The sequence below is a fragment of the Choloepus didactylus genome, chromosome 1, assembly GCF_015220235.1.
Source record: "Choloepus didactylus isolate mChoDid1 chromosome 1, mChoDid1.pri, whole genome shotgun sequence".
In the NCBI taxonomy this organism is placed as follows: Eukaryota; Metazoa; Chordata; class Mammalia; order Pilosa; family Megalonychidae; genus Choloepus; species Choloepus didactylus.
The window spans coordinates 120,480,348-120,497,562 of NC_051307.1; the positions used below are offsets into that span (position 1 = coordinate 120,480,348).

General features: G+C 37.3%; 1 protein-coding gene across 2 annotated transcripts in view; it reads left to right on the forward strand.

Moving 5' to 3' along the window:
• Positions 1 to 17,215, forward strand: part of SPATA16 (spermatogenesis associated 16) — a 320,164-nt gene that overhangs the window by 209,429 nt on the left and 93,520 nt on the right. For both annotated transcript variants that reach the window (XM_037840523.1, XM_037840529.1), the window contains exon 5: positions 1,775 to 1,859. In XM_037840523.1, coding sequence (XP_037696451.1) covers positions 1,775 to 1,859 — 85 coding nt within the window. The remainder of the gene's footprint in view (positions 1 to 1,774; positions 1,860 to 17,215) is intronic.

A 17,215-nucleotide genomic window follows, 5' to 3' on the forward strand; every position in this document is an offset into this window, starting at 1 on the left:
TCTGAAAAACATTAATAAAAATGCTGAAAATTCTAATTTTACATAGGGAAACTCAAAACCAAATCACCAATAGCAAAAATGTGGTAAAGCCCTAGAAACCCACTGTGATGATCTACCTCCTTCTCTATCACAATTATTCCAATTCAAGGATGACAATTACTAACGTTATAGCAACTCTTATCAGTTTAGCTTTTACTGGATTCACATCACCATGTCTTTAATCCAGGATTATGCTTTTACATTTTTTACAGGTTTCAAGATTTAGAACTCTGCTCTATAATTTTAGTACAGTGTGTTACATTGTCCCTGAAGAGAAACTAGTGACTGAAATATCTAAGTGGGCACGTGGCTTGAATATATGGAAACTGGCATCTGACAAATGACTGACAATTAGAGCAAGGTTCACTACAGGGTGCTTAACCTAATCAGTCCTTTAACTCAGTGTTTGAAATGCACTTTTTGCCCTTCCCTAATCTTTTACAACTTGTTTTTTACCCCATATATAATCACACATGAAAACCTCCTAGCTCTCTTTATCTTATCATTATTAGGGCTTTCAAAAATATAAAGGATTCTTAAAAGATTAGCTATTATTATTTAGATTATTGTCGTTTACTTTGAAATGTCAGTGGACAGCTTCTTCCAATACTACGTGTGCAAAAAAATAGTAAGTTGACTGTTGAGTATTGAGTTGAATATTCCTCAAAATGGTGGTATTTGTTTCCATTGTTGATTTTTAAAGTTCTTATTTTTGTCTGGCCCTGGCAAGAATCTAAACATTTTAATTCTTTCAACAGAGTGCTATCTTAAGTTTATAGCTGCTGTGACTTAAACAACCTATATTTAGGGAAGGAAAATTTCTAATTCAATTTACAATGATGTCAAGAAACAACACGTATCTGCAGGCAAAGATAAGAAAAACATTCGGGGGTCCACAGTGATAGCTCCACTTCAATAAATAAACTTTTGGTACTAGTGATTGGATACATAGGATTATTATATGTTTAATTGGCTAACGTGACAATTTGGAATTACTTCTAGTCACATTTAATTGGATTTGGAATCTCTAGAGAAAAGAAATAGAGAGGTTTAGCAGAGAAACAGTCATAAAAGTAAAATGTTTTTCCAAAGGGTGCTAAGCAATGAATTAATATCCATTGCACAATACTTTTTAATATCCCCTCAATTTAATAAGACTAATGCAGTGGTTGTGCAGACTAGATACTAAAACCAATTCAATTAGACCCAAATATTGGGGGAAGGAGAATGTTTGTTGAATTGGAAATTTTGTATTTTCAAGTTTTAAGGAGGCTAATTTAATCAGAGGTGAATCATTTTTAACTTGGGTAAAGTCTGAAATATGTTTAAATACCAATATAATAGTTAGCTATAGATACCATGCTAGGCTTGAAGGCATTTTAGAGTAATATAAAATATATGTTAGTCTTTAAATGCTTTGAAGGTTAGTAAGAGGAAGCCAAAACAAAGCATTCTCTCACAGTCTTTACATATTCTTATACTGGGCAAATAGAAAAAATATCTAGAGGAGAAGTGGCTTGTTGCTTTTCTCCTGCAGTTTTAGTTTAGTTATGAAACAAAACAAAAAACCCTACTTTCTTCATTCTAAAATGTGCTTTACACTTTGCTTAATATTAGTCCAGTCAGATTTATACATTACAAAATCTTCTTACTTGGTATTTGTATATACTGTCTATTATGATTTTCTTTCTGTCTCATGGATTTGTTTTTTCAAAGCAACTCTCTTTGTCCTTAGGAGCGCCATGGTTGCTGACTACATGTTCTGGCTCTGTGGAGGAAGCGAACAGTGTATAAGCAAACTCATCAAACTGTACTGGCAGGTAAAAATGGATGTGCCAATAAGGGATGAGGAGCTCTTTTCATTTTTAGAACCAGAATGAAGGATTGGTGCTTGAAAGACTGCTGAAGACAGTTGCTCTGGGGATAGCAATCAGAAGGACACTACCCAGTAGTGATGTAGTAATAATGAAGTAGATTTTCTGAGACTAATTTTAAGGACAAAATTCAAGATTGTTAACCCTCACCCATACTTCAGTTTTACAATCCAATATAAATTTAAACGTCCCAAGAAATATTTTTCTGGGCATGCTGCTATAATGACATGATCCTTTACATCCTGAACACTGTATTTTCATAGAGTTTTGTTGGTCTATGACCAGGAAAAGCAGATGCTAGAGGTAAAAGCAATTACATCATAAAGGAAAATGCAGAGATTAATTGTATTTGTTGGATACCATATAATATTTAGAGCAAACTGTAGATCTTTTCTCATTTATTATTCAAAATGGCAGCAAGACATCGTACCAAGAGTCAATTAGATGTCAAGAATAGAGTCACAATTTATTAGAATTTTAAGGAGAATTTAAAATTTGCTAATCCAATCTCCTTCATAATATACAAATTTCCCCTCAAATTGTCAATAAGTTTCTACTGAAATACATCCAAAATTAAGAGCTCTCTTAAACCAAACAAACAACAACGAATTTGCTAATTATTAAACTTTTCCTCATGTTAAGTGGATGACTACTCCCTTAAAATGCCATCCAGCTGTTTCCAGTAAGGCCATATAAACTACTTAGGGAAACCAATTTCCAAATGAAATTCTTCCAAATATCTGAAAATCGAAACTCCCACCTCCATATCATCTCTTCCTCAGATTGTTTGGGGATTTTTCCCATATATTTCAAGATGGTTTTACTTAACTGAATATAAATCTTTTGAGCAAACTAGAATATGTCTGCTAAAACACTAACTTGAAAATAAGAAATAATTGACAGCCTTCTGACTCATACTGATTTTTCCCACTGTTCCACTCTTGTCTCTTGACCCCTAGTTTTCTGTCTCTCTGTATATCATATGATATCTTCATTGTGTCTCTATTTTCCCTCCAAGTCAATCCCTACTTGCATAGCAAACAAACAACCCACTGGATTCTGAACTCCTTAGATTTATTTCCCAATTTGACTCCCACGGCCATATCAAATATTTTAGGTGAAAAAGGACATTCACCATTCAGGATAGATATCTGACTCCACCATTGAGGACTTGGAAACAATAATGAATGCAATAAGATAACATTTATAAATGCTATAAAAATTTTACTAAATATTTTTCATTCCTACTAAATCAAAAGGATCTTGAATACAAAGGTCTTACACAAAATATATTAGATAGTAAAGTGTTGTGTTTACCATATAAAATTTCCAGAAATTTATGTTTTCACATGAATATTTGGAGCTCAACTTATCTACTATAGAAAAATAAAAAATTGAATTAGTCCTACTGCACTTGAGACATGCTTATTATAAGTAAAGGGAGTTGATAATCAGACAGACAAATTTCTTTCTCAAAAAAACTCTAAATTTTCTGATAATTTTAAGACTTTCCTAAGGAAATTTGGAACCTACAAAGACTAGCACTTGCTTATGAGTATATAATTAAATAGCAAATAATATAGGCTACGGATATACAGAAGGAAGAGGACCTTTGATTAACAGATTCCAGAGGCTTCTTGAGAGAGGTGGAAAAGGAAGTGAATCTTGAGGATTGAGTAATAGTTAGCAGGTCCCCCATATATGAGGGCCCAACGAATATTTGGTTTATTTTATTTACTCATTAAAACAAGCATATACTAGAGTTCTGGCAAGATGGCGGCATAGAGAGGAGTGGAAGCTAAGTAGTCCCCCTGGAACAACTACAAAAAACCAGAAACAACTAGTAAGTAATCCAGAATAACTGTGGGGGGACAAACGAGACCATCCGCTCATCATACACCAACCTGAATTGGGAGGAATACCCAAGAACACAGCATAAAATCTGTAAGTAAAACCTGCGGATCCAAGTCGTGAGACCCCCTCCCCCATAGCCCGAGCTACGGAGCCTCGTGGTGCCAGAGAGAAGCTCTCTCCCAGCAAGCGAATACAGCTCAGCTGAGCTCCAACTGGGGTTTTAAGTAGCGAGTGTGAACTGCTCACTACAGGTACGCATCCCCAAAAAACAGACAGAGGCTTTGGGTGACGACTGACCTGGGAGAGCCGGAGGGTCACCTTGGACTGGGTCTGAAGGGGACTATCTGTTTCTTTTTTGGCTCAGTGGAGAAAGCCCCAGTCATATTCAGTTTCCAGGGCTGTGACTTGGGGAAGGGTGGAGACAGCACAAGCAGAGAGAGAGAGACCATTGAAATGCTAATGACCTCCACCTGGGGGATCTGTCTTCTCTAGGAGGAAAGGGGTGGGGCCCTTTCCATTCAGAACCAGACCCCAGAGCCTGGGGGAACACGGCCACACTGCCTCACACCAGTCAAGAATTATAGGCTAACAGGCGTCACCTGCTGGGCAGAAAAGCACAGTGACCTGAGGCATCAAAGGGTGGAGCAATTTTCTAAGACACACCCTCAGGAAAACCAGATACTGAATATTTCTTCCCTCTGGGACCTGAGCCTGTTCTGGTCTGGGAAAACCTGATTTGGATAACCAAGGAAACCATGCCTAGACAACAGAAAATTACAACCTACACTAAGAAAAACAAAGTTATGGCCCAAAGGAACAAACGTACACTTCAACTGAGATACAGGAATTTAAACTAATGCTAAATCAAATCAAAAAGTTTAGAGAAGATATTGCAAAAGAGATAGAGGCTGTAAAGGAAACACTAGGCATATATACGGCAGAAATCAAAAGTTCAAAAAAACAACTAGTGGAATCTATGGAAATGAAGGGCACAACACAGGAGATGAAAGACACATTGGAAACATACAGCAACAGATCTCAAGAGGCAGAAGAAAACACTCAGGATCCGGAGAACAAAACACCTGAAAGCCTACACGCAAAGGAGCAGATGGAGAAAAGAATGAAAAAATATGAGCAACGTCTCCGGGATCTCAAGGATGAAACAAAGTACAATAATGTACGTATCATTGGTGTCCCAGAAGGAGAAGAGAAGGGAAAGGGGGCAGAAGCAATAATAGAGGAAATAATTAATGAAAATTTCCCATCTCTTATGAAAGACATAAAATTACAGATCCAAGAAGCGCAGCGTACTCCAAACAGAAGAGATATGAATAGGCCTATGCCAAGACACTTAATAATCAGATTATCAAATGTCAAAGACAGAGAGAATCCTGAAAGCAGCAAGAGAAAAGCAATCCACCACATACAAAGGAAGCTTTATAAGACTATGTGTGGATCTCTCAGCCGAAACCATGGAGGCAAGAAGGAAGTGGTGTGATATATTTAAGATACTGAAAGAGAAAAACCGCCAACCAAGAATCCTATATCCAGCAAAGCTGTCCTTCAAATATGAGGGAGAGCTCAAAATATTTTCTGACAAACAGACAATGAGAGACTCTGTGAACAAGACACCTGCCCTACAGGAAATACTAAAGGGAGCACTACAGGGTGATAGAAGACAGGAGTGCATGGTTTGGAACACAATTTTGGGAGATGGTAGCACAACAATGTAAGTACACTGAACAAAGATAACTATGAATATGGTTGAGAGAGGAAGGTGGGGAGCATGTGAGACACCACAAGAAAGGAGGAAAGATAAAGACTGGGACTGTGTAACTTGGTGAAATCTAGAGTTTTCAACAATTGTGATAAAATGTACAAATATGTTCTTTTACGAGGGAGAACAAGCAAATATCAACCTTGCAAGGTGTTAAAAATGGGGAGGCATTGGGGGAGGGATGTAATCAGCATAAACTAGAGACTGTAACTAATAGAATCATTGTATCATGCTTCCTTTAATGTAACAAAGGTGATATACCAAGGTGAATGCAGATAAGAGGGGGGATAGGGGAGGCGTGTTAGACACTTGACATTGGTGGTATTGTCTGATTCTTTATTCTACTTTGATTTAAGGTTATTTTTCCTTTTGCTGCTTCCTAGCTGTCATTTTTTTTTTTCCTCTTTCTTTTGCCTCTCTACCTTCTTTGACTCTCCCTCCTGCCTTGTGGAAGAAATGTAGATGCCCTTATACAGATAGTGGTGAAGGTGGTGAACACATAAATGTATGACCATGCAGAGAACCATCGATTATTTACTTGGGATGGAATGTATGGTGAGTGAACAAAACCATATAAAAAAAAAAAAAATGGGTTGATTACAAAACCTCGAGGGCAATATACTGAGTGAAATAAGCCAGACACATAAGGACAATTATGGCAGGGTCTCACTGATAGGAATTAATTATAATATGTAAACTCATAGACATGAAATATAAGGTACCAAGATATAGGATGAGGTTTAAGGATGGGGAGTGGTTGCTTAGTATGAGCAGAATGTTCAACTAGGATGAACTTAAATGTTTGGAAATGAACAGGGGTGTTGGTAGCAAGATGTGAGAATAACTAACAGTGCCGAATGGCATGTGAATGAGGTGGAAAGGGGAAGCTCAGAGTCATATATGTTACCAGAAGGAAAGTTGGAGGTCAAAAGATGGGAATGTATAAAACTGAATCCTATGGTGACAATGTCCATGATCAACTGTACAAATACTAGAAATCGCTTCCATGAACCAGAACAAATGCATGACAATACAATTAGAAGTTAATAATAGAGGGGCATATAGGGAAGAACTATATACCTATTACAAACTATATACTACAGTTAGTAGTATTTCAACATTTTTTCATAAACAGTAACAAATGTACTATATCAATACTAGGAGTCAGCAATTGAGGGGAGTTGGTTAGGGATAGGGGAGGATTAGAGTTTCCTTTTCTTTTTTTCTTTTTTCATCTTTCACTTTATTTCTTGTCTGGAGTAATGAAAAGTTTCTAAAAATTGAACAAAAATTAAGTGTGATGGATGCACAGCTGTATGAGGGTACCCAGGGGCAAGTGATTGTACACTTTGGATCTTTGGATAATTGTATGGTATCTGAACAATCTCAATAAAAATGGAAAAAAAAAAAAAAAAAAAAAAAAGCATATACTGAGTACCCATTGTGTTTCCCATATTGAATTAGGAAAAAATAGATGCGATGTTGGTGCCACCTGAGCCAAGTTAAGAGCTTGACATTTTTGTAAATGAAAATTTCTTCTGTTTCCTTTAGTTTTCAAAGGATATGGGTATCCCTATATTATTTTTCACCTCAAACTAACAACATAGGCCCCCATTTACCAATACATGCATTTTGACTATATAAAAAGGAATAAAAGAAATACTGTTGTTTTACTATTATGCATTAACCAAAGAAAATTTTGTTAACCTTAAGTTAATTTAATTTTGCTAATTTCCCCTTCTCTTACTTTTTCCTCTTATAATTTGAGGCAATTTGGTATAGTGGGAAAGGGCCCTTGTCTGGAAATCAGGTCTGATACAGCCCAAATTCTAACACCAACTAGAGCAAGTTAGTCTCTAGAGGAGCATCAGCTAGAAAATAAAGGATGACAAGCATAAAGTATTTGAGAAGATCTATTCACAAAGCTCATTTTAGCACTAAAATCTCCTATTTTTAGGCATACTCAAAAATGATGTCACAAATTTTAAGGAAAAAAAAAGAAGCAATGAAGCAACATAATTAGAAATTGCATCCTGCAGATAAATGTCATGAACTAAACCTTAGGTCAATCTAACCCCAGCATTAGCACACCACACCATTCTCCCAAGCCAGCATGTACTTCCTTTCGCCAAGCAGGCTTTCCCTGATACTGATTCAAATGTATATATCTTCTCCCCTTAAACCTGCCCTACCTTAAATCAGAAGGATGTTTGGGGCATTGACAAGGAATGCCTAGTCCATGCCATCTTTAGAGACAGTGTCACTCCACCATCCAACCCACCATGATGACTATGTTGTTGGATTTAAGAATGTCTGCAAACATCACAGTCTAGAGATTGTGCTTCCATGTATATTTATTTGTCTACATCCACCAAGATTGTGTTGACAGAGTCTGCTTTGCCATCTTTGTAAATTAAGAAGTTACTGTGTATCTACCCTTTTGACCACATGAAAACACAACTACTCTGTGTGGTCATTCTTTTCAGAGGTTTTAAAAAGGAAATGGAAAATTTCAGAATGTAAAAATTTGAGAAACAGTTTATATCTACTCTCATACATTGTTGACTTATGAGCTCTTAGATGCAAAAGAACTAGGCTTTGCTTTGGTTAACTCAAGACCACCTTTCCATTGCATCAAGAATATTTTTCACATCATCAACTGAGCAAGAAAAACAGGCATAAATCTCTACACTATATGACACCTCACACTGGGATATATCACTCTGAATAAAAGTGTTTGCATATGTTATTCCTTAATAGCATTATCTCTTCAGAGCTAGAGAGGGCTGAAAATAACTTGTCGCAACTGTACTTGCACACATGCCGCTATAACCTGATACACAGTCTTTTGTTACCAGCCATCCTCCCCCTTAGAACACCTCAAGATCTCATCACGGTTCTCATCTAATTAGCAAAAAGGAAAGCACCTAGTCATGCTGAGAATCAGCTATTTTGAATCAGCATAAGATATTTATATGTTGCCCCTAAAGTAATATTTTTCTGAGAACTTTGCAGTAAACTCCAGTCCTCCTCTCAAGCTTCCCTACCCCTTAGATCAAAGGCTAGATTAATAGATTTTTGTCCCTATAAACTCTCAATACTTTGCCAGTCTCATTTTCAGTGCTGAAAATTCGTATTGTTATTTTACTTCAACCACCTCATTTGGAGTAGCAGCTTGGCCCCCAAAACTCGTAGTTTTTAAGCAGCACTTCCAGTGGTGACTTCAGCATTTTCAACAAAAAAATTTACCTCATTTATATGATCAAGATAACAGCCGGTATAAAGTAAATTCTGGGATGAACTTATTGCTATCAAATTGTTCTGAGAGAATGGGCTTTCCTTTTCTCTTAAAAAAATTTTAAAGCAAAACTAAATCACTTCCAAATCTCTGGATTGCCAACAAACTTCTCTAATAGGGAAGAATGTCATGGTGTGCTCTTGCTTCTTGACGAACTTCTCCTGGAAAGGCACTGATTCAAGCGCTTGGCTCTGAAGAAGTTGAAGACTTTCACAGCAGCAGAAAGGCCTCTTTGGGGATTGTTGGAAGGGCTGTTGACACCAGCACAAGCCTGTGTAGAAAGCCTGACATGCAGAGCATCTTTCTTAGTGAAGCAGCAAAGGCTGAGGAGGTGCCAAATTCACAGGTCTTCCATCTGTGCAGAGAACACCAAGACTTCCCATCCAATTCAAGTTGTACTTGGCAATGAAATGTTCACCATCTCAAAGATATCATTGGTCTATGTGGCTTCCAAAGGAGGCTCACAAAAAGGAATTTTTTTTTTTGGGGGGGGGGTGATTAGCCTACCCTCAAAGGACAAAACCAGCAACTGGCTGCACTGAGAAATGGAAGGAGACTTTTTCACAAACCACAGGTTAAGACTTCTGCACTACTCCTTCACTTTAAATGATGTTCGCAATTGTAACAACCCCTTTTCCCTTGCTGCATTGGACCTAGCAGGAGATGTCTACTGCTTCCCCTACTCAAAGCCAAAAATAGCACCCAAAATGCTAGTGTCAGTTATGGTACCTCCATAAACCACGCAATGGTGATTCAGGCTTGAAACTTTTCAATTCACAGTGTCCTGCTCTTATTAAATTAGTGGATGCCTTTCTTCTTTGTGCCAAAATTGTATTTGCCACTCATACTCATTCAACAAATATTTATTGAACACTAATGACTATGTATCAAGCACTGTGCTATGTGTTGAAGATATAGCAGTAAACAAAGTAGACATCACCCTGTCTTCAAGGAGCATATTTTCTAGCAGAAAATATTTACCAGGGAAAGCTACTAGACTATGAGGTATTTAAATAGGCACCGCTTCTTGTTAATCTGTTTTTCTTCCACAGTGCCATCAAAGTGCATTACAAAAAACAGCTCAATAAATATTTGTTAAATAAGTCAATCAATCAAATTTAATATGAGTCTGACATGAAACTCAAACCAATAATATCTGACATGAGAATATTTTGGCATAGTTATATTGTTTGTGATTAAAAACTTTTGTGCTTATGCTTTTTTTTTTTCTATGTGTGTGCATGTGCTCTAAGTTCACAGTTGTGAGAAATCTTTGAGCTTCAGTTGAGTTTGGAATTCAATGGAATATTTGGAGAAGGTTGCATATTTCCAGTAGAGTCTCTTTGCTCATTAGTTTCTGTGGTCACTCATCTTGGCTATTAGCTGCTTCTTTCAAACATGGAAAGCAAGGCAACAGTAAGCTAAGAGATCTTTCTGCACTGACTAGAGAATGATGTAGGATAAATTATCACTGAACATAAGTTGAGCACTTATACTAATAATGCAGACTTTTTCTCTCCTGTTTTTTGTTTCTTGATATGGTAAAACATCCCAATAATAGTCATTTACATGGTAAAATTTTATATCTCAACCTCAGAATAAAAATAAAATCTTCAAAATGAAATTACAGGCAGAGTGAGGTCAAGGAACAAGAAACTTTTTTATTATCTTTAACAAAACACCTACATTTTCTGGAGAAGAAAAATGTGTTTGCACTAAAGATTTGCTTCATGTGAAAAATTTTTCCACAAAAAGGAACAAAACAGAAATACCATATGAGCATTTCTCTTAATGGTCTATATTTATAGTCTATTTATTTATTTATTTGGGCCTGACAGGCAGAGAATTTATACAAAATTTGGGTTGGGAATGTCTGAAAACCTTTTGGGCCCTATGGATATTTAGATTAGAAATAATTTGAGAAGGAGCAAAGCCACTCACCCAAAAATAGTTCCCCACTGACTTGCCATGTATTAAGCTTAAATTCTCACCCCTTTGGCATAGAGACTGTAGTCATTCCTAGATCACATGCAAAAGGATTTTAAATTTAAATTATCTGGAATTGTTTAACTCATTAATGAGTGGCTTCTGTAGAAATTAGTTTGAAACCCCTTGAAAAGAGAAAAGCAGAATCCTGAAGGAATAAGATGGAGGGAGAAGTAAGCACTGATGAGGAAAGCTGACCAGACTGCTCTGGAATAATTGGAATATGGGCCGAGCAGAAGGAACTTATCAAAGGCAATGCATATCTATGTTTACCTCTGCAAAGGAAGTAAGCAAAAGAAAATAGGCAATATGGAACAATAGAAAGAGATCTTTCCTAAGATTCAGGAGAACTTCCAAAGTTACAACTCAGTTCTGGATAAGTCACTTCATTTCTGTTATCAGTCACATACTACTGCAATAATGCTGAGTGGCAATTCACTCTAAAACTCAGTGACTTACAATGATAGGCAGGTTGGCTTGGGTTTGACTGACCCAGGCTGCGCTGGGTGGACTTACTTGTCTTAGCTACAAGCTGCAGGGAGGTCCAAGTGTGTTCCAAAGTTCTCTCATTCTCCTTTGACCAATGGCCACCTAGTGTATGTTTTTCTTATGGCAAAAGTCAAGGTTTCAAGAGGGAAAGTCAAGCTGTATAAGCACATTTCAAACCTCTGTTCACACCATGTTTGCTAACATCCCATTAGACAAAGCAAGCCACATGGTCTAGCCCAAGGGCAGATCATCATATTCTGCTCATTACAAAGCCATGGTGTGAATGTGACATTGCTACAGAGAGGTGAAAAATTGAGACCAACTGTGCCGGTTTGAATGTATTATGTCCCCTAGAAAAAGCCATATTCTTTGATGTAATCTTGTATGGGCAGTTGGTATTAGGTTTGCTTAGATTGCAATTCTTTGAGTGTTTCTTTGGAATGCACCCCACCCAGCTGTGGGTGATGACTCTGATTGGATAATTTCCATGGAGGTGTTGCTCCACCAATCCAGGGTGGGTTTAAGTTGATCAGTGGAGCCATATAAATGAGCTGGCATAACAGAAGGAACTCGTTGCAGCTGTGAGTGACATTTTGAAGAGGAGCAAGCTTGCTAGAGAGGAACGTCCTGGGAGAAAGCCATTTTGAAACCAGAACTTTGGAGCAGATGCCAGCCACATGCCTTCCCAGCTAACAGAGGTTTTCCGGAGGCCATTGGCCATCCTCCAGTGAAGGTACCCGATTACTGATGTGTTATCTTGGACACTTTATGGCCTTAAGACTGTAACTGTTTACCCAAATAAACCCCCTTTTTATAAAAGCCAATCCATCTCTGGTGTTTTGCATTCCACAGCATTAGCAAACTAGAACACCAACAATTCCATCTATCACAACTGCTCTAGACCCTGTTTTCTGCTTCTGTATAATGAGGAATTTGGCCTAAGTCAGTGTTTCTTACACACTGATCTAGTGACAAACTGCATCAGATTCACCTGGGAAAACACTGAAACGATTAGATTCCAAGACAAGAGTGTGGTCAAAGTATTTTTTTTTGTTGTTGTTTTTACTGCCCCTAGGTGATTCTGATGCATAACCCCTGAGCCAGATTATCTTTAAAGCCATTTCCAATTTTTTTTTTATTTTAAGGATCAACTTTTCCTGACATAGAATTTATCTGGGGTTGCCTGTGTGCAAAGAAGAATAGAGCATTGAGCAGCCTGCACAGGTGATGCTGCTACCTGAGTACAACTGATGTAATTCATAAGACCCAGTTTCTCCCCTCAGTCTTCCCACTAAGTTAGCAACCTCTGCTTCCCACTGCTAAAGGTTAATAACTGCTCTTCCCTACTCAACATGATGTAGGTCAGGTTTTCCTGCCCACCTCCCAAAGCAAACTTCCTTGTCTGTTTCAAGATCCTTTCCTGAATTTTTACAATTAGAACACAAGGGGCATTGCAATATTTTTTAGTCACTTGCCTACAGAGATTTGTGCTTTAAGCTAAGCAATATTAAAATTTCCATTTTATGAATTCCCCTATTTTTCAATTAGAAAACAGGCTAAAGAAGAAATGTCCAAATTGAGAAGAGAGGGAAAAGAGAGCTTCCTTTCCTGGGTCTTGAAAAAGATAAATGCAGAAGTGAATTTCTCATCTAATTATTCATTCCTGTTTATATATTCTTTAATGATATGTTTCCATGGTTACCAGCGTTGTTAAATGATGCCTGTGTTTCATTTTGCTTTGATGCTATTTCAGGTATTATGCCAGTAGGAGAGGTTCACTTTTAAATGAAAGAAGTAATTGAGGCATGTATTTGATCCAAGGTTGAGTGTTCCTGTGAAGGAGATAGTGACCGTGACATTATTTGCTGGTTGTGTAGTTTTGTGTGGTTGGTCTATTGCTATTCTGTGAATGCTCCAGGCACAGGAAAGAAAGAAGAAAGGAAGACAGGGAGGGAGGGAGGATGGGGAGGGAGAGGAAGAGAAGGAGGATACAGTGGGGGAGAGGGGAAGGGAGGAATCTGAACCATACACAAGCAAAAATTCATCTGTATATTTCAGTCATATTATATATATTTGGTGACATTGATTTAGCCAGACTGTCAAGGATTTGAGGTTTGCTTTTTACCTGCCCTGTCCCTCCCACTCCCCACTTTATCCCTCCTCCTCTATCCCACATGTACATTCTGAGAGCTAACGCCTTCTTTCAAAATTGAGTCAAATATTTATTCAATTACTTCACCTCACTGTGAATTTCAGTTCCACATCTCCAGAGGTTATTTGCTTTTGAAGTCTTAGGCGACTATGTGAAATAACTGACTTTGTCCCCTGCTAAAGAAATGTCAGTCAAACAGATCATACTGGAACATGAATTTAGGGACAGCAGCCCTTGCCAGCCCCTCAGAATATATCCTGCAGGGGGCATCCTACTTCACTTACATGTCAGTCATCTGGAAGTTGATGATTCAAACTCATTAGAAAACAGTGGCATCAGTTCAGGCAGGAAAATTAATCCTCAACCACTCCTGACCACTATTTACTTTGCACCCTTATTCAGAAATATATATATATATATATATATATATATATATATATTAAATAGTACTGGTTTGGTTTTGCAGTCGTGTCAATAGATGATGGAGGAAGCCCCACACCATTTAAATGGAATCAACTTTTCCTTTTCTTTCTTTTTCCTCCCCAAAAAGCTTTTTGGGTAACTTTTTATCTCCTAAGATATCTTAGGAGATAGAAAGTAACCTCTAAATTTCTTTCCTTTTTCTCTGATTTGAGAATAACTTGGGTTTAGAAATTTAAGGCAATCTGGGCCTTCTTTTACCTGAACAAATTTGGGTCTAACTATTTGATTATCAGGAGCCCTGTGACTATTTTGTTAGGTTGCCATGAGGTTATTTTGTTTACCTAGTGGCTTTGCTTTCCATTTTAAATTTGCTTTCCATTTTAAATTTGCAAATCCTTCTTTGTTTTTGTTTGCATCTAGATATCAAAAGTTGTTATGAGCAAAACCAAATTTAGAGAGTTTTATGGTTATCTTTTATATTTCCCATAGATTTTTATGGGTTATTGACTTACAAGCTTGCAGAGAAATTGAGATCACTTCTTTTTAGAAGTTGGAGATACAGAATAACTATCCCATGAAATCACAAAATTTTTTAAGCTGTGTTCACCCAGGTATAAAAGATAATCTATAAAGCTCAAAGCTTATAATGTTTTTATTTATTTCAGCCATCCTTTTGATGGTATTGCACACCAATTAAAAATAAATTCTCCTCTTTCTTTGAATTCGTATAATTGTATTTTCCTCACTTAATATTTGAAGTCTGCTTACTCTACTTGTACTATTGTTGAATCATTTTCTTTTTCATGATGATTTTCTCTCTTCTAAATAATGAGACCTTGGCATTTCAAATGTCAACCTTTGGCATGTGGCATGATTTAGTTCTTCTAAGGATCATAAAATAACTGTTAAGCTAACCTATTTTTATTCAAGAAAGTATAGGTGCTATTATATATAGTGCAATCTTAACCAGGAATCAACAACCTAAGAGAGAAAATGACCTCCAGAAAACCTCGGGAGGACTATTTCAGGCCCAAACTTAAAGGGATGGAAAACATCAAAATTGTCATGACAAGTCTTCATTTTATTCATTTTCATTAGATGGGGATTGGCTTGCAGTAACATTCATGTATAAGACACAAATCACAGATACAAATCGAGAGCAGATACTGGTATCTCAGAAGTATAGTAGCAGGTCTCTTGAAATAGCACTTTATTTGTTTCATTTCATTTCATGTCAACTGAGTTGTGATTTGTTGTTGTCACCAAGCACATAGAAGCGTATATGGAGCACACACACATGGACAAGTCCATCATATTTCTCACAGAAGCCGTTATCCTCCCCCCCCACTACATGATATATTGATATTAAAGTGAGGTGATAGGAAGTCATGTATAAGAGGCCATCTGTCCCATAATATCATCCTCCTGCAATCTGTTGCCTTCTAAAATATCAAATCATCTGGAAGGGGCCACATCCTGGAGGAGATTAATTGCAGACAAATAAGAGAAAGAAGAAATTTAAAGAGTAAGTATCTGGTTGTCAAGCAAAGCTGCAACTTGAAGGAGAAAAATTATGGAAAAGGAGGAAAACACCAAAGACAAACTTCAAGTTTATAGAATCTACACTATAAAGAAATTTTTCTACATGGCACAGTAGTGCTTCTATCAGATTCCATATAAACCATCATCCCTCCTTGGTCTGCGGACACCAGTGACATGGAGCTACTAGCTTCCAAGATGAAGAGTTTCCTTGTTGGAATGTTCTATTAGAACTTTCTTCCTCCTGCTAAGGATTCCACTTCTTCCCTCTGGAGTTCTATACAAGAGCCTTTAAGTATTTGGAACCTTATCTCAGGGCTGTATAGGACTGTAGGACTCAGTTTTGAGTCAGGAAAGCATAATACTTAAGAACAGGAGACTGACTGAGGTAGGAAAAATACAAATCCCAGCTCTGCCATGTAGTAGCTGTGTGAACTATGGCATGTTGTAGAGCCTCTATAAAGATTGAGTTTCCATAGCTGTAAAACGGCTGCTTTCCAGTGTTGTTTAAGAAATAAACAGAATAGTTTATCTACAGCCATTAGCCAATGCACAGTGAACACTCATTCAATTAATAAATGAATTTTACAGATTTATCAATGAGCTAAATGAGGCCCATGTGGGCAGAGTCCAAGAGTGCACTGCTAGCTGATGGCAGAAAGATAGTCCCTGCAACTTACGCCTTGTTTCATGTTCAACATCCTCAGGCTCTCTCAACTTCTCTAACATACACTTCAAGGCCATCCCTGACTTTTCCACTCAAAGTCATGTTGCTTATCAGCCCAAGAGAGAGAACAAATGCCTGGTGGTAAAAGCAGCACAGGTCTGGGAATCAGGTCTTTGGTTCTTGTCCCAGCCCTGCTATTAACTAGCTGTGTGCACTGGTAAAGCTATACCTCAATCTAAACCACCAATCAAGAAATACAATCTGAAACAACACACAGTTAGGAAAAGGAATATGAAATACCTCCCTTCATCTGCTAAATGAAATATAGAAATGAAATACACTATGACAAAAAAAGAGTCCCAAACTGTGTTGTTGCCACTGAACACAGAGGCTAAAGCTCATTAGTAATACCCAGTTGTGCTTATGAAATAATTGCAGGTAATGAAGCTATTTATTCTTATGATACCTTTTGGTGATTCATTTTAAGTCATCAAGAACAAAAGCTCTGTGGCATCCTAAAGAGTCTGGAGGCTGCTGAAACCCACACTTGTAACTCTGAGTTTTTATCAGCTGGCATTTCTCTAATACGCAAGCAGAAAACTATTCAGGGTTTTTAGAACAAGAACATACTTTAAGCTGTACTTATAAATTATATGTGCTCTGTCATTAAATAAGCTAGGCCAGCCCAAACACATTGTTATCAAAGCTTCCCTATCAAGAAGTGTTTCATTTAATTTTTGTAAATGTTTCTCTTTGAGAGAGGTTTGCTAGTTGACAGCATATCCTAAACCTAGTGAAGAGCCAATAGACAAAATCGTCTTACTTGCGCCCAGTAGGTGTGAACAATGGCTATTCTGGTGTTTTGTTTAGATAATTGTTATTAGGAAGGATCTTGATGGTTTGAGATTGATGTGATCCATTTGTTTCCTTATTAGTGTTAGGGTCAACTCTAGTTGTCAAGATAAGAATAAGACAGTCATAGAAAAAGAAAAAGGATCCAGGTAGTTGGCTTCAAATCTCCAGGAATTTATAATCTAATCAGGAGGATGAAAAGTCACTCTGTATAGGAGAAAATATTGGCTTAGGAGATTTGGGTTCTCATTTTCCTTCCCTCTTT